The sequence below is a fragment of the Chanos chanos genome, chromosome 15 (assembly GCF_902362185.1).
Source record: "Chanos chanos chromosome 15, fChaCha1.1, whole genome shotgun sequence".
NCBI classification, from domain to species: Eukaryota; Metazoa; Chordata; class Actinopteri; order Gonorynchiformes; family Chanidae; genus Chanos; species Chanos chanos.
In genome coordinates this window covers 1,894,589-1,916,310 of record NC_044509.1, presented here as the reverse complement: position 1 = coordinate 1,916,310, position 21,722 = coordinate 1,894,589, and the positions used below count along the sequence as shown (strand labels likewise).

The window sequence follows — 21,722 nt, the reverse complement described above, 5'->3', positions numbered from 1 at the left end:
TCAGCGTAAGCATCTGTAGAGAGTATTTAAAAGGGATGCCAAGTAATAGACATACATCATAGGGACTAGAGGTGTACAGAGACATCATTATCTGTATCTGTCGCTGCATCTGTATTTGCATAGCATACCGGAAGTGGGCGTGGTTTGTACCGGAAGTCGCGTTAACAGGGCAAATTGTCTAACCTAATATTCATTGGCAGTGCAATTTTTGTGCCTTCAAGGCATCAAACTGATTTAGTATTGGCATATAATTAAATACATTTCCACATCCTCATACTGAACTTTTCATCTCTCTTTCTCTCTCTCGCTCTCTCTCTCTCAATTTCTATTTTTATTTTTAACTACTGTGATACAACATGAACACAAAATTTATCGGAGATTTGGTCTTCTGCTCAACTGGAATTCGTTTTTACCTGAAATCCATCCTGCGATGAACTCGACAAAAGGCATGACACGGTCACTCCAGCTACGCGAGAATGAGGAAAACGAGGGGAGTACATTTTAACAACTGCTTAATCACTGGTCAAAGTGCACTGGTCAAACAATGAGTAACACTTTGAGCCAAAACAAGAGAAAAGTGCAAAAGTAGCCTACAATCCTGTCCACCCTGCACTGGCTCCCAATCCAATTTCACATTGATTATAAAATACTACTGTTGACCTATAAAGCACTAAATGCTCTCGCGCCACAGGACCTGACCAAACTCCTGGTGTTTTATGATCCGCTACACCTATTTAGATTCAAGGGTGCAGGCTATTTGCTGGTACCTCAAATTGTGAAGGCTACAACAGGGGGCAGAGCCTTCTCTTATAAAGCCTCACAGTAATGGAACAGTCTCCCGATTAGTGTTCGAGACTCAGACACAGTCTCAATATTTAAGTCTAGGTTGAAAACAGATTTGTTTAATCAAGCCTTTTGTTAACAGATTTTTAATTAGGTAAAGGAGCAGATCTGGAGGGTTCTGAATAGTTGATGGCGTTCATGGAAGGCTATCTAGACGGATAGACTGATCAATGAGCCCAAAGTCAGGTTGTCATCACCACAGACGAGTTGCATTTGAATGTCCACTCTGAGGTCTACAAGGTTCCAGTCCCTAGCATCTGCTCCCAGAATGGGGTCTATACACTGCTGTCCCTCCTGCCCAGACCTCCTGCAGGCCCCTGGTCTGAGCCAATGGCCCACCTGTGACGCAACTCAACCTGACTATGAACCGAGAAACAACCTGTCCTCTACAGCCACACCAAAATCTCAGTTTTAACTATAGCGAACCAATCACTCTCAGCTTTTATACGGTTGGTCTTAAAGACAAACTCACTGATAAGAACACTGCTTGGTTATCAAATTAATCTATATCTGATACCACCTAGAGCTCCTAGAACCCTGTACATAAACTATTTCATATTATAAACAAATCACTGTACAGACTTTATATTATACTAGGGATGGTTAGATTCACCGATTATATCTATGCGCCGGCATAAATGTTCATGATGCGATTGCCCAGATTAAAAAAGTGTGCACCGATACAATTTGGGATGAACTCGGGATACATCGTTTCCAACATCTTTGCATCGGTAAAATCTAATATATATAATTATTAGTAGAGGCCCTGTGCCTTTGTTATTTAGAAATGTGACCAATCATTTGTGACCAATAACTTTATATTTAGATTCCCGTCAAGTCTCTCGGTTTTGCGCGTCCTGGCAAATCACAGATTAGCATGGAGGAGAAACGTTCCAACGAATTGCTACAAATCAAATGTTTGGGGAATCGTCGGATTTTTCAAGAGTGACGGACAATTTGACAAGAAAGACGCATGCAATTTGCAAAATATGCCGTGCCGCTATAAAGTACACCACCGCTTTCTGCTCACTGCTGAGTTAGCCTACCTGCTGATAGTGTAAAGCACACCAGTCTGCTGGCAGTAGTTACGGCACGTTGCACCATGCTTCATTGTTAATCCTGAGAATCCTAAATTGTTTAACGTTAAATGTGTGAGGTGTTATAAAAGTGTAACTGGAGACAGCGAAAAGGAAAGAAACCGATGAAGCAAAAATCATTTTTGTACAAACTTTTATGTGAGTGTTGAAGTATGTGCGTGTTTGTCTGTCCGTGACGGACGGATGATAGCTCCGTACCATTTGGACATATTAGCTCAGTAATTAACTCACAAAGCCTGTCTCTAGAAAGCGCTGCAGTAGAGCAAAGAGGGAAGGTAAGCACAATACAGAAAGGAATCACAGGTTAAAGAAAATGACACTTTTGGCAAATAAACAATTACAAAATTAAAAAAAGAAATAAATCATTTACTACACTGCTTGCAGTTGACTACATGTTTAACTGTAATCTGATAACTTCAGAATAATGCAAACTGAACTGTACTCTAATTCAAAACTACTTGCAGCTTTTAGTGTTGTCCTGTGATCAGTCACCTGGGTCAAAGTGTGAGTGGTGGGTAGTCAATTAAATGTGACAGACTGCTCGAAACCAGAGTGAGATCTCAGCTCTCACAGTTAAGGACAACAGACTTATCAGTGCTATTAGCGTAAAGACAAGTGGATGAGGAAAGGTTTGGGAGACAGGACCCCCGTCCCCTGGGGTTCCAGAGTGGGCTCCACCCCATCTGCTGGGGAGAAGGAGAAGCGCTGGAGTAGAGAGGTGAAGAACAGAAACAGCTCCATCTGTGCCAGCTGCTCCCCAAGGCACATTCTCTTCCCTGGAGAACCACAGAAGGTGTTAGGAAACTGGAGCATGTATATGAACAAACACGTGTACACACACTCACACACATACAGCATTTTCCTGAGATAAACTTAAATGACTCTTTGTGGGCTGTGCTTACGCAGTATCTCATACAACAAGACGCTATAACATCTAAAAGATTATGATGTTTCGCATAAAATTGACCTTGATTTGTCCATGCTTTAAATTATATTCATATGTCACATGACATAGCAGGCTCACAGGACACATTTATCAGTGTGCTCCTGAGTGTCAAAGGAAGGCCCACAGTAAGAGGTACCTGCTGCAAATGGAAAGAAAGCCTCCCTTTTCCGAAAGAGGCCCTGCTCATTGAGGAAGTGTTTAGGATTAAACTGGTCAGGTGTTTCCCACTCCGATTTGTCTCTCAGCACTGAGGACAGGTTAGTGATGACCATCGTACCCTGTGAATGTGGAAGAGAAGCAAAGAAAATGTGATGATTATCTTGCAGCAGCAGCCAAAGTTGTCGCTGGTTTTGATCCAATCATTTAATCAGTGTTTGGTTGCAGTCCACATTTTTAAACCTCTTTTAAACCATAGTAAATCCATGACTCTAAGACTGTTATCCAAGACGGCTCTTGAAATAACTTATGTTGTTTTTTGCATTATTTATCCTAAAGCAAACATTAAATCTCATCTTGAGAGAAATCTAATTTGAATTAAATAAGAAAAGTTATATAGTTGTAACAGGGAAAAAGCAAAGTTTGGATTTTAAAACTTTCCCTTTTCTTTGTTTTGTTTTACCTTTGGTATAAAATATCCGCACAGTGTGGTGTCTTTGCTGGTCAGACGGGGTATAGTCAAAGGGAGGAGGTTGGCAAATCTCTGGGTTTCATGAATCACTGCCTCAGTAAGGGGCATGTTAACTCTGTCTGCCAAACATGGCTGGCGAGAATCACCAATCACACGGTCTATCTCTGCCTGGACCTGCCCTGGAAAACACACGGGACATTTCACTTCAGTTTCCAGCTCAGTCATTCACATTTTAATGATGCTAACATTGTCTAATGTGTTGCGTCACTGAATGTGTTCTTGCTTGTACCGAGCCTAACGCAGGTTTTGATAACCCTGCTTTTATGGAAGAGTTACGACCTTATTGATGTCTTTCCGTTTGAGTTGAAACGACCAGGTTGGTTACTTTATGAGATGAATCATGGTGCTAATGTGTAAGTATTCCTACCTTGGACATCAGGGTATTTCATCATGAGAAGGAGAGCCCAGCGCAGAGTGGTGGTGATGGTCTCGGTTCCGGCTTCAAACAGGTCCAGAGTGCAGAACGCTAAGTTATCCACATTGAATGCTGCCTCAGTGTCCTTCTTCCTCTGAAACGATTGGTCATCAGAGAACGGAGATGGGTTTTTTTTTAGCTCTATAACACTAAGCCATGGGTGTCAACTCAAAGAAACACTGAATGGTGTTCCAATGAATAGAAAAACAGAGGAAATAAAAGGGGCCATTGACTTGATTAGTATGTAAGAGATATGTAAACAGCTTAGAGGAAAACAACAGGACTGTCAGGGTTATAATTACGGACATATTTACATACAGTAGGGAAATATTTGTAGTAACTTGGTGCCCCCGTGAAAAAATTAAAGTTGTGTTTATTTCACCTTATCAATCTCTCCTATGTAGGCATCTATAAAGTCACGATGATCGAAAGGATCCCAGTCTCTCTTGTGTTTATTGACCTCTCTTTTGATGAATGCGGCAAGCTTGCCATAGTTGGCTAAAATAGTCTCGTGAGGTCCTCGGAATCGCTTCACAAGCCACGGGAACATGTCATAGAGCTGAGGACACAAGGCCAAGGAAAACCTTTCGTTTTACAACTCACAAGTGACAGACTAACTTATGTCATTCAGTATTCATCACCATATGGTACATACTAATGTTTCATATTTGTCTGATTTCCTGAATTCTAAATAAGAAACCAAGGGCAAATACCACAGAAACTTAAGAGAAAAAAAACATTCTCAGAGGTATAAAGTGAGCAAATCCACATGGAAAAAGGACCATACACTGTTTTTGAACATTTCACTGGGTATGAATCACCAGAAGGCACTGATTACTTCTGTGTAATAAGCCTGGATTGACCCAAGCCTGTGTCTGAGTTTCGTCGAACCATGTTTTGGATTCATGGCGATATCTGAGCCTTCCAATCAGCAGGTCAGTGAACTGCACGTGGGGAAAAAAATGGCCTTACCTGCACAACTGGAGAGCCCACCAGAAGCATGGTTTCTGCACTCAGGCTGAGAAGGTTCTGGAAGTCGGTGGCATCATAGTCAAAACGCTTCCCGAACACCAAAGATCCGATGATGTTGGCTGCTGCGTTGTTGATGAGGACATGAGGGTTGAAAGCACCTCCTGTGAAGCAAATTGTTGGTTGTTTTAATTATGGCACAATTTACAAAAACAATGTAACAAACAGCGGGTTTGATTAAACTCAAACAAAGCTTTAAAGAGCTTTTTTTTTAATAAGGGTTCATTCTTTACCACATTCCTCTTGGAAGGCCTCACAGAGAAAGCTACATTCCTGTTGGACGTGAAACTCCAGGCTTCTCTTGCCCTCTCCGAAGTTTCTCAGATGGGACACAGCAAAATGCCTCTGTCTTCTCCATCTGTAGCCATTACTTAGGGAAATACCTTGAAGGTAAGAATGCAAGAAAGCTCTCATCAGGTCAAACACACCACACAGTTCCACATGTTCGTCTGTGCTCCTCCCTTGATCCGTCCTGGCGGTGATAAAGTCCAAACTCTAACTCAACTTTATACTCTTGTTTGCTTTAGACATGCAGTTGCAGAGCACACGCAAAAGCAGTAGCATACTCATGGACTGGTCACGGCTATATATATATTTTCTCACGTCTTAAACTTTGTATGTCTTATGTGGGGTTCTGGTATTTTAATTTTTACTTTGTAAATCCTTTAACCTGGAAAGCACTTTGTGCTGAAGCCTGAACAGTGCTATATAAATAAAATTGTTATTATTATTATTATTATTGTTGTTGTTGTTGTTATCATTCACCAATCACTGGCCATCGTACCGGAATGACATGTCAACGTGCACATGTTGGTAAATCAGTCATATGGGTACTCTTTATAAAGTTTGCTCACCATACCCTTGGAACGCCTCAGTGAACAGGGGAGACACAGGACGATCCAAGAAATAATCTCCCTGAGTGATCAGAACTTCCTTTACCGATTTATATCCTGACACAACCACCATTTTCTCTCCTCCTCTTCTGAGGCTGAATATGTCACCGTACTGCTTGGCCACCTGAACAAAGAGGTCTCAATCAACGCAACCCAAACAAATCACTTTTCTGTAAAACGCATCCATTCAGTATGGTTGTGTAAAGGTGTTTACACCCTCTTGTGGTGCACATCATCTTTTTGTTCATTTTAAACGTCATTGAAGTGATTGTGTTTTGACATATTTTACCTCAGGCTGCAATGGAAAGTTCATTTGCTACCTTCAGTTTGCATTAATAATTCACAAACATGTTCTGTGCAGTGATAATTTGGGTTATTTTGTTCAATGTAGAACACAGAATATGTTTGTTTTCATGTTTGTTTATTCAGTTATTTGGTTAGTTAGTTACATAGTTTTAGTAAGTTAGTGATTAGAACAACCATTAGCAAGTGGATGAGTGAACCCTGGGGCTACAATAGTCTATGACAGTAATGGACATTAAATATAGCTAAATAACTTCAATAGCATGTCATTGTATTCTTGGCAAAACAAGATCTTACCTTGTCCATAGCATGATGGTCAAAACCAACAAAGACATTTCCAAGGAAAGGTAAGGGCCATGGTCCCGCGGGGAAATTGGGTGGGTTTCGGTTCTTCAGAAGATCAAAAACAAGCAGGAACACAAAAAGTAAGAGCAAATAGCCTTTTACATCCAGCAGGTCCAAGAATGCACCCAGCAGCATGGCGGAGCTCCTTCACGACGGGGCCACAGACGCGAATGCAACAGGAGGGAGGCGGGGGGGGGGGGGGGGGGTGTGGGGGTGCACATTCCAGCCAAAGTCCAGCTCTGTTTGAAAACCTGGTCACATGGCCCGGTACAAAACAGATCCCACAATCTCGACCAAAACACTGAAAATTCAAACACAGCTCAAAGACTGCACTGTACAGAGCTGTGTTCAAAACATTTTGTCTGTATTTGCCATAGTCTCGGCCTGTCTGTGGGAGCGTGTACCTTGCCAAGTGAGAGAGGGAAAGGTGGACGGAGTTCAGCTTTTGCGCAACGACTAACAAACAAGAAGCCCAGCAGGGAGGAGGGCTAACACAATATGTAAATCAGGGCAGGCTTTTATTCCCCGACAGACCATTAAGGCAGTTCCTTCGATGGATGTGCATAGTACAATAGATTCTGATCTGCCTGTTCTCAAAGACCCCCCCCCCCCCCCTCTCTCTTTCTCTCTCTCTTGGCTTTGCTGCTGCGATTTTCAGTTGTAAATGAAAAACTTATTATTGTGTGTCCAGAAAAAAAAAAAGTTTCTTTTCAGGTCTATCAGACAAAGTCAGACCATTTTTAAATGTGAAGCGGCAAACATACCATTGGTGTTTTCCTCCTTATCTTCGCAGAGTTGCAAAATGTAATGGAAACACCAAACAACACAGAGAGATTGAGAGGCTAATGGAGGAGTCCAGTCGGCCCTCTGTCTCGAAGCAGTCCTTCTCTGAATGCTGGTCTAAAAGTTCTGCACTGTACCTGATGGGATTCTAGATCACCACTCTAGAAAAAAAAAAACAAAACCCTTCAGTTCACTAAGGATGCATGAGGAGGAACAGTACTCTGCATTCTGTCCTCTAGAACTTTCCATGAAGATCATGTAAGATTTTTAAATCTACCAGAGAGGTGTCCCTTTTTTTTGTACCAGAATATACCACAGTAGGATGAATGTGGAGGTTCATCCTGGTGGTCCTTGAGACCACTGACACTATGACGCTGGACTGATTAGGCTGTGTCATCTTAGAACATGGGAACATCTTTAGCGTTTTCTCCAAGGTGGCTTCACCTGATGGGGTTTATGTTAAGTGTCTGTTATTTTTGCGCTCAGAACAAACATGGCACACAATGACCCCACTAGCTGGCTGCTATTGGCATAACACATCCAGCACTGTATTTAACCAATAATAACAGGTCAACTGCTTTCTCCAGACATATATCCTTTGAATGTAAGGGGAAAATAAGATAAAAAGATTACTTATTGGAGGATATTTCTTTTTTTTTTTTTCCCTCCAGGGGAATAAATGTGACATAAATGTGCTCCAGTTACACTGAGTTATGTGTTCTTCTTAACTGAGCTTTGCCGTGGTTTTCGGCACAAGTCCTTCCATAAATACCAGTTTTGCGAAGCTCACAGTGTACTTTCTTTAAGAGAGTGGTCATACTCATTAAATAATTTCATGCTTTTTTGTAACCAAGGAACCTGCACTTCCGGTACCGACTTTTGGCCCCTTTCAAATCCTCTCAGACAGCTGAAAATGCAGACGTAGCAGCTGGCTTACATTCCCACATGAACCTGCTGATTTTACAGCTGAAACATAGGCTATGAATTGCATTTAGTTTAGTTCGACTGACCAGAGCAGCTGTCGGTGTAATTGTGATTGAGTTATTTCCCCGGTTTGTTTGAAGAATCTTCATGGACTGAATAACATTGATCAATGACTTGAAACTGAGATCGCTTGAACAATTAAGTCTTCTCCACATCTCTCCCTGCAAGTGTGACGCCTTTTTTCTATAGGTTATGTCAACAAAACTCCGATCAGTTGGACGCAACGTCAAGACAATAAATAATACTATATTTTTCATCGATTTTCCTTACAGATTATATCCTGAAATGCGGCTTTTCGGCTCGTGTTCTGTAGAACATCGGGATCATAACGCTATGACGGTAGCTGTATATCAAACCGTTAACAAAATCGAGTAGCGCGGTTGACTCACTTGATGAGGAACTCTATGAGCATTAGGACCCTGGAATGTCCGGGCGCATGTTAAGGAAAGCCATTGTCGGAGACAGGGCAATGGAGGGAGGATTTTCACGTTATCCTCTATACCAGAACACAATAACAATATGCGCGAAATTAGGACTATTTATAAACAGAGTGATGTATGGACCGCAGCAGTTGTTTTTTTCTGCACAGCTCAGAAATATATGAGAAACATTTTCTCATAACGCAGTCGAAAACAAAATAAACGTTAAATACAGCGCACGGCTGTATTTGTGCTGTCATTAAACCATGGCCACTAATTTGACCACTTCAGAACCAGTGGTTCCGACCAGTGCGCCAGAACCAGTGGACGACGAGGAGCACTGGCTTTATGGAGGTAAGAGTACGGAGTGCGGGTGTGTAATTACATAACAAAAATGTTAAATCTTCTGTTTCACTGAGGCCTTGGATATCAGGTCCTCGCATTTTTTTTGTCAACAACATTAATGGAAAATAACCATGATTTATGGCTATATCTTTGTCAAAAAAGTTTGAACATTTTTGATAACTTTGAGTTAATGTGACAGTTGATGTTAACGATGATAATAATGCATCCAGGCATGGTAGCGCTCGGTGGGCGGTTCTTAGAGGTGCATCTACTAAGTAGAGACTGTTTACAGTACGTCGTCGGTCAGGACGTAGAATGTAGGTTATGAGCGGTAGAGCGATGGAGTACTGAAGTCATGCCAACTTTTGTTATCCAGATGATGACTCCCAGAAAAATGCCGAGGATGAATTATCAAGGTGAGTTTCACTTTTCTCTCTCGCGAAACGACGGTTTATCTCTATGAAGCATTTGTAGTGCAGGTAACAGATTACGCCGTGCCTAAATCTGTAAACTAATTAATTGGAATTATTTTGTTATTTTTGAAAAACTTCGAATTTATAGTCTAAATCAGAAAAAAATAAAATTTGTGAAGGCTTGCGTTGAAGCTGTTCAGTAATTCCTTCAGTACTGGTCTTAGGATAGCCTATGCACGACCAAACGGAAAATGCTCCTCTGATTGAGGTTGTTAGCGTCTACATGTCCGTAGGGTCAGTAGGCGATCTTATCAAATAATTCGGTACCAATCAATATATATTTTCCGCCGGCGGTTTCCAGGGATACAGAGTCCGTTCAGCTGGAAAAGGTCACGAGCTCAGACCAGAAGGATGCTGCGAAGGAGGTACGGCGCTGAGTCCACGCATACATGTTACAGGATGCTTAGAGAAACGAACACCAGGACAGGACACGAACCAGCAAGCCTAATGCATGAACACTTAAAGAGTTGATGCACCCTTCTAGAAAGAGTTTTCACTGTTACAGTAAACCATTGGATTTTAATCTGGGGTTCCCCACACAATCCTCTCCTAACCATACATCTGTGCGAACAGAGGTTTTTCACCACGTATACATTTCTGCATCCGAAACAGGCCAGCAAAGGAGCTGAGGATGAGGAGGAGGAAGACAGTGACAGTGATGATGATGATGACGACGATGTCAAAGTCACCATTGGCAACATTAAAACAGGTCCGCCCTCCTATATGTAAGTGGAAATGGATCTCAAATAGATGGTGAAAGATTATTATCAATGTCGTACAGTAACATTGTTTTAATTTTTTAAACGGTGTAACGTTGTGTTTGTGACTTGCTGTGTCATTGTTTTGACCTGCTCAGGGGTACTGGTATGAATCTGAGTCTGAAACCACCACGAGGGTTTGGTACACCCGGGGCAAGTGAGTGGCATTTTAACCATTTTCCATTCATTCAAGATAATGAAGATCAGCAGAAAACTCATAAGTTTTCTCTCAAACACTTAGGAAAGAACATGACTGAGAGAAAATCATACAAAATATAAAAATCCAACATTTAAAAATGTTATTGCTTGGCAAAAGCAAAACTTGCTGATAAGAAGTAAATCTAACCAAAACTTGTCTTAATCGTGCGGAATAATATTTTGTGTTTGTCTTGTGGGTGTGACAGTCAAATCTCAGACGAAGGGAATAGATCTGGAGTCACTGGGGGGCTATAATGGACCCCCCGTCGTGGAAGTGGAGATGGACCTGTTTGAGGACAAACCCTGGAGGAAACCAGGTGAGAAAAACACAAACAGCCTTGGGATTTATTTAAAACTGGTTTTTGCTTTTTTTTGGTCTCCAGAGAGCAGCCAAACTCTGTGATTCTTCCTGTGTGACATACCCTGTGAAAAAGCCATCTGGTCTGTAAACCACATTCGCACAAGAGTTAATTAGCACGGCTAACGACCATTCCAAAATGTGGTGGAGGGTGTGGAAAAAGGAGTTCCCCTGTCTGAGGAGGGTGTTTAAAGACATATTTGAAACAAATGGGGGCGTAAAAATACAAACCAAGGCAGATTAATTTTGATGCGTCAGTTTACGACAAATACCCCCCCCCCCTTCAGGCTCCTCCAGAGAGCAGTGTCTTTACATGCACAGCAGGTTGTCTCCTCAATTTAATCTCTCTCTCTCTCTCTCTCTCTCTCTCTCTCTCTCTCTCTCTCTCACTCTTTCTCTCTCTCTCTCTCTCTCTCTCTCTCTCTCTCTCACTCTTTCTCTCTCTCTCTCTCCCTCTCTCTCTCTCTCACTCTTTCTCTCTCTCTCTCTCCCTCTCTCTCTCACTCTTTCTCTCTCTCTCTCTCTCTCTCACTCTTTCTCTCTCTCTCTCTCTCTCTCCCTCTCTCTCTCTCTCTCTCTTTTTTTTTAAAAAATGAATCACAGAGTTGAGGGCTTATGTTCGTGGGTTTAGCTTCCTTTTGATGGTTTTCATGACATAACCGTTTGTAGCTTCAGCGTGTTTTCATTGACTCTTTCATTATACGGACAATTTGTTTAAAAAGCGAATGCCACCTTCGTCTGCAGGTGCCGATCTCTCAGATTACTTTAACTACGGCTTTAATGAGGAAACGTGGAAAGCGTACTGTGAGAAACAGCGGAGGCTTCAGCTTGGCCTGGAGCCCAGTTTGCCACCAAGCTTTGACAATAAGATCACAGTGAGTTAAGATAACATCGCCGTGCCTACGGGCCATGATCAGAGAAGCTTATGATGGACTGTTACTGGTTTAAATAAATAAAGTGCTGGATATTTAAGGGCTGTAAGTTAAACCTCTGACTGTGGAGGACAATAAAGCGGTCTTTCCAGACATTTAGCGCTTTATTACAATAGAGAAAACATGTTTATACTAAGCATATGTAAATGTTGTCAATTACTGTTTGATGTAGGGTCATAAACCAGCTCTCATATTTTGACTGTTCTCTTAAAACAAGAAGGTAAAAAGCAAATGTGTTCTTGTTAGAGTTATTGCTTTTAGATAATTAGACAAACACTAAGATGTTTTCTCAATTAAAATAAGCATAAATGGTACTGGATATGAAGTTTGCTCTCGATTTTTCTCTGAGGTTGCATGTTTTCTTTCCAATTAGTTGTCTAATTTCAGATGTAATTAGTCATTTAAGCTTAGATTCAAACTTTGAAAAAACAATGTTTAAAAATGTTTCAAAATTCTTACATTCCTTAAATCCTGGCTGTTCAGGTCCAGCAGGGTCGAACAGCCACAGTAGAGAAAGAGGCAGAGACCTTGAGCAGCAAGCTGGACTACAAGACTGATTTCCTGTCTCCGCAAATCATAGCAACCTCCAGCAGACTGAAGGCTGGCCCTCCACCAAACAGGTCTCAGACATGTAACATTAACATCGCAGGCTAAAGCTAAAATATTTGCCTTTCCTTGCTGTTCATTGTAAACATCCATTCCTTGGTGCATGTCATGTACAGAAAAGACTCAAGTTTCTGCTAGAGTAAATGGGGGGAAAAATCTCGTTTAGTGGTGTTGCTGGGTTTTTTGTTTTTTTTTTGTTTATACTACCATTTCTTCCCCCGTCACAGTTCATAACATGTGATTTCTTTTAGTGTGAGTCACTGTGTTATGTTGCTTTTTTGTGGTGTTGATGGAAACATTAGTTATGTTGTCATTAGTTATGTTGACAGATTCATTAGACCAGTCACTGAAACGCTAATTACAGAGTATTCCATTTACACTTGCCCTCTGTTGCCAGGAAACTGGGTGGTACCATAGATGTGATTGGTGGGCAGACAGGTGCCATTCGGCGAGTTGAGGGGAGAAGGCGGGAGATGCAGGAACAAAACCCCATTCAGGTGAGTACTGACATGTCTCTGTCAACTTGGCTGACAGAATCAGAATCAGAAGCAGTTCTGGAATCTCTTTCAGTTCTGTGACTTTGCTCCAAATATAACTCCTATTAAGAATGAAACTTTAGTAAAAGCAGTGAAGTAAATCAGATAAAATAAGAATGGATGGATACTTTTGTCTTAGTGTTTTCAAAAGTATAAATCTTTAAAAAAGTGAACAGTAACTGAATACAAATCAATACCTACATACATTGGTTTTGCGTGTGTACTCTTTATGAATGCAAAGGAAATTGTTTTACCTAGTCTCACTGTATATAACAAAATTTGTCAATAAGAAAAAAAAAAAGTTGTTCAACGTTCCCGATTCCATGACATCACTACTCAGGTTCTAGGAGACCATAGCAACAAAACACAGCCCTTGGCCCCGCCCACAGGACCTCCACCTCTTCCAATGAGTGTTCCCCCTCCACACTTCTTACATCCCCCTCCCCCGGTTTCAGGAATGCCTCCGCCCATGCACCCACCAGGTGCGTACTGGCTTCTCCACAAGCAAAATATGTTCAGATTTCAATTTTTTAAAAGAATGTTTTTTGACAAAGAAATAACTGAATCATTTTTTTTTTTTAAATTCCTGGCTGTGATGTTTCTCTTTCACAGGGATACCTCCACCTGCCATTCCAGGTGAGCATTTACAGGCAAACAAACAAACAGATGAACAGATAAATGGCCATATGAAAAACTGTATTTATTTCGGTGGTCCTGTAACTTTATTGGTTAATGCGTCTTTATTTTGATTTCAGGCTTGTTCCCGCCTCCTCTCGCTCCTCCCCCAAATCTAATGATGCCACCAGTGGACAGGTGAGTAATCTGGCTCTTTATGGACTCCACTGGTCACTGGTAATCATGGTACTTATAGAATGTCAGGTCAATGTGTCTCAAGTCGCACATATATGACTCTGTGACTCAATGACTCTATGACTCTTATTTGGATTTGGCTCTGTAACCGAAATTCTACTTTTATTCTGACAGAGGCTAAAATGTAAGGCTGATTATCACAAAGTGAAGGTGAGGGTTTGGTTGGTGTACTGTTGTTCTCTCAAACATTTCCTCAGCAGTAGATCTCCAACCACAGGCTATGGCAGTAGGCCTCCACCTCCGTTTGGATACAGCGGTGGAGGTGAGTCCTGATCACATACAGGTCCTGTTTCCCATCCTGCTCTCTGCAGTTATAAACTGATTGACTGAATGAAGTAAGGGCTTAATGACATGAGATGGTTGCCGACACAATTTAGCACGCTTGGGCCGAACTTAAAGTGCCATAGGAAGACAGGACATGAGGAGTGCATTAGGAAATGTTGCTCAGCAGGAAAATATTGCATGATCTGATCTAATTCTGTAAAAACTGTGAAATCTCTGTAAGATTTCTGTAAAACTCTCTAAAAACTGTTAAGAGTCCTGGGGGGATGTGTCACAGTGAGATAATGAGGAATATCGTGGATCAAATGGAACTGTCCTCTCCTCCAGACTCAAGCTACATCAGCTACCCTCCGGTTTCCTCTGCTCCCATTCCGTGGGGCACAGTGATGGACAAGGGTGGAGTAGGGGGTGGAGGAGGAGGACACTGGGATTACCAGAGCTCCCGGAGAGAAAGCGACAGAGAGAGAGAGCGAGAGAGGAATCAAGAAAGAGGAGACCGCACTCCCACCAGTGAATACAAGTAAGAGAGAATTCTAGATGGAACAGTTCCTTTAGAGGTTCCAGCTGTAATAAGAACACAGTTTACCTTACACAGCAAAACCTGGCTCTCTTTCTGAACTGGATGCATTTTGCCATATGCTTTGGTGCAATGCATCTCTGGTTCCAACACTCGAAGGTCAAGAGAACCCTGAGTGCATCATTGACATGTTTATTTATGATCAGGGCTTTAGGAGAGCATAATGCTTTTTAAACTTACAGTGGAAAAAATAGATTTCATGAATAAGGAACTGACACAGAGGACATAGAAGTCATTGACAGGTCCTCTTGGTTTGGAGCTCTGTGTGTATTGTTTCTCAGTGGCCTTCTTTTCCCAATGACTCGTCAGTCACTGAATGGACTGCTAACACAAAGCTGTCTTTGTTCGGCCCTCATGTCTTGCGCTGCCCTGATGGACTGGCTGCAGCGAGGAGGAGCGATATCACTATTACGGTCACGAGAGAGACGCCGAGAGAGACTACGAGCGGAGTTTCCACCATGCACGTGACAGCAGCCGCGGCAGGGAAGAACATTCTAGAGACAGACGACACAGGGACAAAGAGGAATGCAGCAAACACAAGTCCTCCAAACGGTAAGAAAAATAAAATTATGTGAGAGGGAAGAGAGAGACTGAAAATTGATTCGCAATGACTGGTAAGAATAGTGATAATGGTAGCATTAGTAGTAGTAGTTGTTGTTGTCATGGTTATAACCACACTGGTAGTAGCAGAGTTAGTGACTGTTTTGGTATAAATAGAATTCTATTAATAGTGCACCTCTCTCGCAGTTCATCCAATCACAGACTTTATATTTCTGTTCAACTTCTGTACTCACTAAAATGAAAACAAAAACTTGATTGTGTAAAGACAGAACCCCCCCCCCCCCCCCCCGTTCCTGCTAAAAAAAACACCCAAACATCAGATTCATTCAAATTTTTGTGTTTTGTGTCGTCTTTGTAATTTGACCAAATTTTCGAGTTACATACATAGGGTGAAAATCTGCTACTTGGGGGGAAAAAAGAACACTTATTTAGCTTAAAAATAACTATGTTTAATGTAAATATAACTAAATTTAATGTAGATCAGGATTTCAGGCAGCTCCCTGTCTTTGAAAGTTAAGATGCTGAGTTTAGTTTCCTCATAGTGGGAGTAAACGGGAGTATATGAGCCCAGAGACTGAAGAGGGCAGATCTCAGGCTCAAGTACCTTCCTGATTTCTAAAGCAGCCTGAAGTTAAGAACGTGGCTGATAACAAAAATGACAAAAAAAAAAAAAAACAGTTTCCAGAAGGAATAAAATGCCAGAGGTAATAACAATTTTGTTTCCTCCGCAGCAAACAGCACGATGATGATGGTGATGGCCATCGCAAACACAAACACAAGAAGAGCAAACGAAGCAAAGAGGACAAAGGAGGCCTGGAGGTCCTGGGTGGTCATGGAGACGAACACGAGCATAAAGACTGACAGGAAGAGGGATGGAGAAAGTTTACCGATAGCTGACAGACAGTTTCTGCTTGACAGTCATTTGTTAGAAGAACAGAATAAAAGTTAGTCATATGTGTTTTCTCTTTTCCTCATGTATAATCATCAGTTAGGGGGATTCGATTACCATCCAACATACGCACACACATGCACACACACACACACACTAGCATTTCATGTATTAGGTTAGTACTGTATTTCCTGTTGTGAACCCACTGTCCTGCTCAGCTAGGTTTCATTTGGGTCACTTTTGAATCCATCAGACTGACTAAATGACTAAAAGTTGAACCAATATGCACTCATGTTCCTACTGAAATGACAAACCTAGTAGAACTTTAAGCTGCTTAATGTGGAACTGACCTTTCCTATCCAAGCTATTTTTACAGTATTGAATGTTTACTACTTTTATAAGGAGACAAATTTTCGTGGTATCGAGTACTCTGTTGCTATGACTGTTTTCGATGTTTGTTTATTGGTTAGGTCTATATTTCATTGGCGCGATTAAGGTGGAAAACCTGAAAAGAGCCATTAGCACCAGCAGGTTAATTAAAACTGTAAAATGGATCTCATGCTTTTGCGATTTACATTTTAACTGACGCTTGAATGAGTCTGAGTATATGATCAATTTAAACACTTATCACAGAAACACCCCCCTCCTTTTTTTCCCCTTCATTGCCCCCCCCCCCCTCCCCCGCACTAAGTTTGTTGTGTCAATTATTTAGCAAAGTAAATAAGTCTGGAGTATTCACATAAATGCTGAAGTTCATGGTCCAAATGTATTTATGATGAGATTTGTACAAAGGGAAATGTAACTGTCATATAAAGGCAAGTTTTGCACCATTACTTGTGTGATTAACACCTTGAACACAGATATAGCATATGACTTTCACTGACCTTTGTGTCACTCAGAAAAACTTTAGTGGAACAAGTTTATAGGTCGTTGAGATTGCATTACTTACATGGTGCTGGGTTTCAGAGATGGGAAAGCATATGGTTGTTTTAAAGTTATCAAGAGAGGAGAGCAGAGAATGGCAGACGTTTGGCATATCAATTTACCAGAGCAAAAACAGGTTTGACAGTTTCATTAATTGGTTGGAGCTTTGTGTTGTGTGTATGTATGTGTGTGCATGTGTGTGTGTGTGTGAAGGAGAAGATAACAGTGCTGTGTTTTATATTGTTGACCACTGTACAATCAAATAGACCTCAATGTTCTCTGTCAAAGAGCCAAAGTAAACAGTCTTTACATCACATGAATTCTGATTCTGAACCACGTGATCAGATTTCCCAATATAAAATAATAGATCCCACAGGGGATCAGACGTAGCAGAGACTGCAGTCACTATTACTGTCTGTTCTCTGGTTCTCAAAGTCCTACAACTTCCGAAGCGGGCTATAGGTCAACTCTTGATTGTACTTCTGCTGTGTAGTTTGTACAATGACAAGACAGACGTGTTGTAAGGACAGAGGAGAGCAGTCCATATAAAGGAGGCTATTCTTGGCTGACTTTTCTCCTCTGTGTCAGCTGACTCAGTTCATTCTGTCCAAAAGCCTTCAGGCCTATATTTATACAATTCTACAGAACATAAAATGAACTCCACAGTACACCATGCACGTGCTCCGTCAAAGGTTTTTTGATGAAATTCTCTCCATATCTTTGTATATATCCACTGCAAAAAAATTTTTTTCAACTTTATGGTTAATATTATTATTAGGTCGAATTAATGACATAAGTTATATAACCCTTATAATAATAAAGTAGACAATTAAAAACCGTTTTATAAAGATGGATAAGACGTGTAAGTGAATAACAGTTTTAGAGTCTTCAGAACCGTCTTCAGATTAAGAAAAATCGGAGTGACCCTGGAGTCCTCACTAAATCTAGATAGCAGCTTCAAAGACTAATTATTTTCCTCGCTGTCATAAAATAAAAGGAAGTTTAGGCCAAGTAAACTCTTTGTCATTAAATGTCACCTCACTCAAAATCAAGTTTTCATACCATGCGCATATATATCAAACCTGAATTTTTCATTCAACTAAATTTCATTCAATTTTTCAGAAGTCCCTTTTACAACCTCCATGGAGAAGGAGGAGTGTCAATTGTGTGAAGACGTCAATAAAATTCTTACGTTCTCTCCACCCCGAAATGAAAAAGCGAACCAATAACAATGGCACATAGAATTCTCGTTGTTTCTCGCGATGCGGACGTTAGAAAATCCTTAGCGTGTATAAAATCGGCCATTTCGCCCGAACAGGCTAACAGCCAGTCGAGGGGGAGAGCAGGCCGGAGGTTGTACAGAAGCACCTTGTAGAACAAAACCAGCACACACCGCACAATGAGTGATGCCGCAGTTTCATTCGCCAAGGATTTCTTGGCTGGAGGTATCGCCGCCGCAATCTCCAAGACAGCTGTCGCTCCCATCGAGAGAGTCAAGCTTCTCCTTCAGGTATGCCAAGCATCATCTTAGTTAGGGTCACGTTACACTTAACGGAATTAAAAACTCTGGTGGCCAGCTGCGCAGCAGATGCGTGACAGTCGATGTAGTCTTAATACGTCTTATGTTCAAACTAACTTTTTTCGTTGTTTATGCCTTATTTGGTTTGTCTAAGTGATATCAGAGGACGTTCTTGTAATGACCTAGCTAGCTAGCTAATGTATGTTATTCACGCGATAGCCAAGAACGCTATCCGGTTAGCATACTAGTTGCTAGCAATAGTTGTTGTTCAAGGGGACATGACATTGGAAGCATTGCTGTCCCATAAGGCTAGTGAAGGAAGTTGTGCACAACGAAGTTTATCCACTGTTTTGAAAAGGCTTAGAATACCCATTAAGTTGATGAATGACAATGTTTTACGTGAAAACTCCACTCTAGTTGTTTTTGCGAGTTGGTGCGTAACTTGGAGACTGAAGGAGCCTCTGGCGTATTATGCAATGGCACTCGTCTTGGCACTCTTAAGTTGAGTGACCTGGCTCTGCGTTGCGGCTTTGAAAAAGTGGTGACTGAAAATGTGACCGTAATATAAAGCCGAAATGGTCTGAAATATTAGCCATTAGACGGCAAGCCCGTTATTTTGCGCCAAGGTCGTGGCAAGGGGAGACCTTTGCAGGCGTAGGCCTGATAACATCATAGAGCGCCGCGGACAGAGAAGCTACCGCTAACTGAAAGTTTGAAGCGCTCAGCTCTGATACAAGGTCGTTCAACTGAACACACCTCGCATAGCAACTTTTATGGCAGCGCACACTACCATAATGGTTTATTATTTGTAATTTGTATACACTTTTGGTTTGGAAATGGAATCACTAAATACATGCATCTCATGAATTTTATGATTGAGCTGACATGAGCAACCCTTGTCTGGCCTCCTAGACCTCCATTCCCCATCTAAATAAATAATTTCTGTCTTCACTCAACAGGTCCAACATGCCAGTAAGCAGATCACAGCTGACAAACAGTATAAGGGTATTATCGACTGTGTAGTCCGTATTCCCAAGGAGCAGGGCTTCCTGTCCTTCTGGAGAGGTAACCTGGCCAATGTCATCAGGTACTTCCCAACCCAGGCCCTCAACTTCGCCTTCAAGGACAAGTACAAGAAGATCTTCTTGGATGGCGTGGACAAACGCACCCAGTTCTGGAGGTACTTCGCCGGTAACCTGGCGTCCGGCGGTGCTGCTGGCGCCACCTCCCTCTGCTTCGTCTACCCGCTCGACTTCGCCCGAACTCGTCTCGCTGCCGACGTGGGCAAGGCTGGCGCCGAGAGAGAGTTCACCGGTTTGGGCAACTGTCTGGTCAAGATCTTCAAGTCTGATGGTCTGAAGGGGCTGTACCAGGGTTTCAACGTGTCTGTGCAGGGTATCATCATCTACAGAGCAGCTTACTTCGGTATCTACGACACCGCCAAAGGTGAGTCTGTATTCAGTTGAGGTGGGGTCAGAGCCTCTTATCCTTGGGCTAGCCTATTACTTGGTGCTGCCACAGAATTGTAGGCTAAGGACGTTAGCTTGTGAGGAGAGGGCTGGTGATGGAGAAACTGCAGAGGCTCCACTCAGATAATAAAGCTTGTGCGAGAGGACGCCTTGGTGGTGGTAAGAGCATGAGCCCACACCTGCTGGGTAGTGTTTGGGCTGTGTGTGTGGCAGGCACGATTTTGGGGCTGCGCATTTTTTTTTTTTTTTTTAAAAATGTCGTGTTTGTCGTTGGCAGGTATGCTGCCCGATCCCAAAAACACCCACATCGTTGTCAGCTGGATGATCGCACAGACTGTGACGGCTGTCGCCGGACTCACATCCTACCCCTTCGACACGGTCCGTCGGCGTATGATGATGCAGTCTGGACGCAAAGGAGGTTAGTTCTCGGTCCTTTAAAAGCACCCCCCCCCCACCATTCATTACATTACACACATACAGCTTAACGACGAGCCTCGGAAGTATTTAATTCCTGATTTACGAGGGATTAGTGCGGTGAGCATAATACAAGGGCTCCCCTGACGTCCGCCTTGTTCTGTTCTAGCTGACATCATGTACAGCGGCACCATTGACTGCTGGAGGAAGATCGCCCGTGATGAAGGTGGCAAGGCCTTCTTCAAGGGCGCCTGGTCCAATGTGCTCAGGGGCATGGGTGGTGCGTTTGTGCTGGTCCTCTACGACGAGTTGAAGAAGATCATCTAAATCATTTTATATAAATATACATGTTCACTGTTTAAAACAAAAAAAAAAAAGAAAAACAAACAAAAAAATGGGAAAAGTTGAAAAGGCTAAAACTGTAACATAACGTTATTCGGCTTTGTGGACTCTTATGCCTTATTCATGGGGCTTGACTAGTACACTACTAGTTCTATCTGAGAGATGACGATGGCGGCGGTGACGACAACGATGACTATGATGGTGGTGTAAAAATGGTGTTTCTTTTTTTTTCTTTTTCTTTTTTTCTCCTTTTGCTCCGACAGCCCACCCCCCCCAGCACCAAATGTCATTCCTGTTCAAGTTTAAACACAGAACGTTGTTCTACCTGTTCTCCAGTCAGTATGTTTTTAATCATGACTTGAATAAATTCAACCTACTGAACAACCCTAAAGAGAGCTCTCTCAGCATTTTTTTTTTTTTTTTTTTTTTTTTTAAATTAATTATGTTCAGGTTTGTTCACTGAAGGGAGTGCCCATTTGTTCCTAAACATGTGGTCCTACACAAGGTCACACACACATGCCTGACTTTGGGGCATGCGTTGTCTGTTGAAATTTTGGCCCCTGACCAATCAAATCGATCCCCTCAGAGGGGGAAGCAGGTAGGCGTTTCATGCACGCTGACAGGCCATTATATGCCTGCCCGTTTAAAGGAGTGCCAGAGGTCAGGCTTAACACTTGTTTGAAATTTTAGGAGTCAAATCTGCTCTGCAGGAGTTTGGCTGCAGACCAAGTGGTGGTTGAGCGACAAGGTCGAGGTGTAGGAGTTTTACCCCACAGACAAGGGAAGTCAAAGCTTTAACACTTAACTGTAAATATGGAAGTGTTTAGTATTTTACAAAGAATTACATTTTGGGTAATGAAATCAGTCGTGTTCTGCCTTATAGTATTTTGGTTTCTGACTTCCTCTCCTAACTGGGTACTCTGT

The 21,722-nt window shown here is 42.0% G+C and overlaps 3 protein-coding genes across 3 annotated transcripts; 2 read left to right on the top strand and 1 right to left on the bottom strand.

Annotated features, from left to right (window-relative positions):
* Positions 1-2,056: 2,056 nt before the first annotated feature.
* On the bottom strand, positions 2,057-6,948 carry LOC115828695 (cytochrome P450 2J2). The gene is made up of 9 exons (XM_030792769.1): positions 6,512-6,948; positions 5,873-6,035; positions 5,252-5,401; positions 4,962-5,122; positions 4,372-4,548; positions 3,942-4,083; positions 3,506-3,693; positions 3,023-3,164; positions 2,057-2,716 (listed from the first exon to the last, which is right to left on the bottom strand). The coding sequence occupies exons 1-9, from the start codon at positions 6,692-6,694 to the stop codon at positions 2,541-2,543; spliced, it is 1,482 nt and encodes a 493-aa protein (XP_030648629.1). The 5' UTR covers positions 6,695-6,948; the 3' UTR covers positions 2,057-2,540.
* A 2,061-nt stretch (positions 6,949-9,009) lies between these two features.
* LOC115828941 (pre-mRNA 3'-end-processing factor FIP1-like) lies at positions 9,010-16,199 on the top strand. The gene is made up of 16 exons (XM_030793041.1): positions 9,010-9,099; positions 9,467-9,506; positions 9,865-9,928; positions 10,176-10,288; positions 10,420-10,478; positions 10,726-10,836; positions 11,622-11,752; positions 12,293-12,429; positions 12,813-12,912; positions 13,292-13,433; positions 13,564-13,587; positions 13,707-13,764; positions 14,022-14,083; positions 14,431-14,623; positions 15,068-15,232; positions 15,973-16,199. Exons 1-16 carry the CDS (start codon positions 9,012-9,014, stop codon positions 16,100-16,102), a joined length of 1,617 nt encoding a protein of 538 aa, XP_030648901.1. The 5' UTR covers positions 9,010-9,011; the 3' UTR covers positions 16,103-16,199.
* Positions 16,200-18,351: 2,152 nt separating this feature from the next.
* si:dkey-251i10.1 (ADP/ATP translocase 2) lies at positions 18,352-21,189 on the top strand. The gene is made up of 4 exons (XM_030792099.1): positions 18,352-18,564; positions 19,533-20,019; positions 20,320-20,460; positions 20,626-21,189. Exons 1-4 carry the CDS (start codon positions 18,454-18,456, stop codon positions 20,781-20,783), a joined length of 897 nt encoding a protein of 298 aa, XP_030647959.1. The 5' UTR covers positions 18,352-18,453; the 3' UTR covers positions 20,784-21,189.
* The last annotated feature ends 533 nt before the right edge of the window (positions 21,190-21,722 follow it).

Excerpts from the sequence above, each read along its gene's own strand:
- LOC115828695 (XM_030792769.1), bottom strand. The coding sequence starts at position 6,694 with ATGCTGCTGGGTGCATTCTTGGACCTGCTGGATGTAAAAGGCTATTTG. Across the intron at positions 5,402-5,872 it reads TGAGGCGTTCCAAGGGTATG|GTATTTCCCTAAGTAATGGC; the intron begins GTGAGCAAACTT and ends CTTACCTTCAAG. Across the intron at positions 4,084-4,371 it reads ACATAGGAGAGATTGATAAG|AGGAAGAAGGACACTGAGGC; the intron begins GTGAAATAAACA and ends CAATCGTTTCAG.
- si:dkey-251i10.1 (XM_030792099.1), top strand. The coding sequence starts at position 18,454 with ATGAGTGATGCCGCAGTTTCATTCGCCAAGGATTTCTTGGCTGGAGGT. Across the intron at positions 20,020-20,319 it reads TATCTACGACACCGCCAAAG|GTATGCTGCCCGATCCCAAA; the intron begins GTGAGTCTGTAT and ends TGTCGTTGGCAG. Across the intron at positions 20,461-20,625 it reads GCAGTCTGGACGCAAAGGAG|CTGACATCATGTACAGCGGC; the intron begins GTTAGTTCTCGG and ends GTTCTGTTCTAG.
- LOC115828941 (XM_030793041.1), top strand. The coding sequence starts at position 9,012 with ATGGCCACTAATTTGACCACTTCAGAACCAGTGGTTCCGACCAGTGCG. Across the intron at positions 12,913-13,291 it reads AGGAACAAAACCCCATTCAG|GTTCTAGGAGACCATAGCAA; the intron begins GTGAGTACTGAC and ends ATCACTACTCAG. Across the intron at positions 14,084-14,430 it reads GTTTGGATACAGCGGTGGAG|ACTCAAGCTACATCAGCTAC; the intron begins GTGAGTCCTGAT and ends CCTCTCCTCCAG.